The sequence below is a fragment of the Rhagoletis pomonella genome, unplaced genomic scaffold (assembly GCF_013731165.1).
Source record: "Rhagoletis pomonella isolate Grant_MI unplaced genomic scaffold, Rhpom_1.0 Rhpom_scaffold_20957, whole genome shotgun sequence".
In the NCBI taxonomy this organism is placed as follows: domain Eukaryota; kingdom Metazoa; phylum Arthropoda; class Insecta; order Diptera; family Tephritidae; genus Rhagoletis; species Rhagoletis pomonella.
In genome coordinates this window covers 1-2,370 of record NW_023479476.1, presented here as the reverse complement: position 1 = coordinate 2,370, position 2,370 = coordinate 1, and the positions used below count along the sequence as shown (strand labels likewise).

General features: G+C 38.8%; 1 protein-coding gene across 1 annotated transcript; it reads right to left on the bottom strand.

Annotated features, from left to right (window-relative positions):
• Window positions 1-829: 829 nt before the first annotated feature.
• LOC118732482 lies at window positions 830-1,321 on the bottom strand (the record flags this gene model as incomplete). The annotated part of the gene is made up of 1 exon (XM_036461610.1): window positions 830-1,321. A coding segment is annotated over exon 1 (492 nt), but the record flags the coding sequence as incomplete, so codon positions are not given.
• Window positions 1,322-2,370: the final 1,049 nt, after the last annotated feature.

Sequence of the window (2,370 nt, the reverse complement as noted above, 5' to 3'; positions counted from 1 at the left end):
CCGTAAACTCAACAATATTTTTGTTTTATTATTTTTTTTTACGAATTTCGCTGTTAAAATTTACATTTCAAATACATCAACAAACATTTGGGGGTACTTTTGCACCAGTTGCCTATGGGTTAATGACAAAATAATCCCATACATGCACAATATTTCATGTATTAATTTTCAAATAAGCATATTGTCAATTGCTGGTTTACTGTACACTGTGATGTGGGCGTCGTACCAGTGAAACACAGGATTTATATTTCACAACTCGAAATATCCACAAAAATGTTTATTCGCTTTTATTATTCACAAAAATGCTTGCTTATTAAAAATACGTGTCGCCTCTCTGCTATCTCAATAATTCTTCCTTTTTTCTTGCACCTTCTTCTTAATGACAATGGTGCTACCAGATCGGATTTCTTATGCATTACAAACTCGTAACGTAAACTTTTAAGAGTTTTCATATCAATACTGACAAACTCATTTCGCCAGTTTTAAAAATACAATACCATAGATGATTTGATTCGTAACCTGAATTTAGTTCTATTGTTGGCGTTGATCGCTACATTACTCCCCTACCAGTGACTTAAATGGCAGAGAAAAGGCACGAAAAAAATACTAATTTAAATACTAATAAAAGTTACATTTTTGGCTTCTGAATAATTCTTCCGCTTCCTGTCCTCTTTGGTTCGTCGCTTTTGCCATCTGTTTTTTTAGGCTGCTCCCTCTGAATCTTGATCGTAGGGTTCGCTGTATGATCTTTTGCTTCCAACGAGGCGTCGTTTGAAAGTAACTCGTCGTTAATGAGAAGAAATGCTGCTTTAAGCCTATCGATGCTTACACGAACTTTACGCTCTCCGATTTTAATTTCGAAAGTTTTGTCGTTCCGGTTTAAAACTTCATAAGGTCCGTCGTAGGGTGTTTTTAGCGGCTTCCGAACCAAATCGTTGCGCAGAAAAACATGTGCGCACGCCTGCAAATCTTTTTGAGCGATAACTTTCTTGTTGGCATGGTTAGATGTAGGAACGGGTCGAACTTTGTCCATCATTTCTCGTAATTGTTTGACAAATTCGGTTTCTGAACTATTGTAACCGATTTCTTCGAAGAAATCGCAAGGCATTCTCAGCGTCGTCCCATATAGCATCTCTGACGGTGTTGCTTTTATATCGTCTTTGTAAACATTGCGTAGCGCGTGCATAACCAATGGCAATGCTTCGGTCCAACGTTCGATGTCTTGACATTTAATTGCTGCCTTCATAGTTCGGTGGAAACGTTCCATTAAACCATTTGCCTGCGGATGTCGTGGGCTTGACCGAATATATTTGGCGCCCATGACTTGTGCTAGCTCGTTAAAAAGTTTTGCCTCAAACTGCTTACCCTGATCTGTCGTGTTTTCGCTGGTACGCCATAAAACGCTATCCACCCGTTAACCAAAGCCCTTGCTACCGTATCTGCGGAGATATCCTCAATGGGAACGGCAACAGGCCATCGGCTGAAACGATCGATGACTGTCATGCAGTAACGGTAACCATTTGAAATCGGCAGTGGTCCCACCAAATCGATATGTATCCATGAAAAACGCTTGTCCGGCACTGCAAAATTATCGATTGCAGATCTGTTGTGTTAGGAAATTTTGGACTTTTGGCATGCAATACAAGTTTTTACCCTATTGGCGATGTCTGTTTTCATATTCGGCCAAACAAAACGCTCACTAATTTGCTTGATGGTTGAACGCTTACTCGGATCAGCTAAATTATGCACCGAATTGAAAGCTTACTGGCGAAAACCTTTTGTGATGAATGGTCGTACATGTTTGGTAGCAACATCACATACAATAGTACTTGCCGTGCTTGGAATATTAACTAGCTTAAGTTGAAGTGCGGAGTCGTTGTTCTTCAAAAAATCATTCAATTCTACATCGGTTTTTTGATCTTAAGTTAAATCTTCAAAACTGATTTGCTCGCAGCCCGTGATGCTCTCGATGTGAGAAAGTAAATCCGCGACAACGTTGTCTTTTCCAGGGATGTGGCGTATGTCAGTGGTGTACTGCCGTATCAGTGAAACACAGGATTTATATTTCACAACACGAACTATCCACAAAAATGTTTATTCGCTTTTATTATTCACAAAATTGCTTGCTGTCGTACCAGTGAAAGACAGCCGTACCACTGAAACACAGGATTTATATTTCACAACTCGAACGTAAACTTTTACGAGTTTTCATATCAATACTGACAAACTTATTTCGCCAGTACAATACAATACCATAGATAATTTGATTCGTAACCTGAATTTAGTTTGATTGTTGGCGTTGATCGCCACAGTTATAAATTGAAAACTAATATTATTTCATTTTACATGCGCAGAGGTGTACAAAAGAAA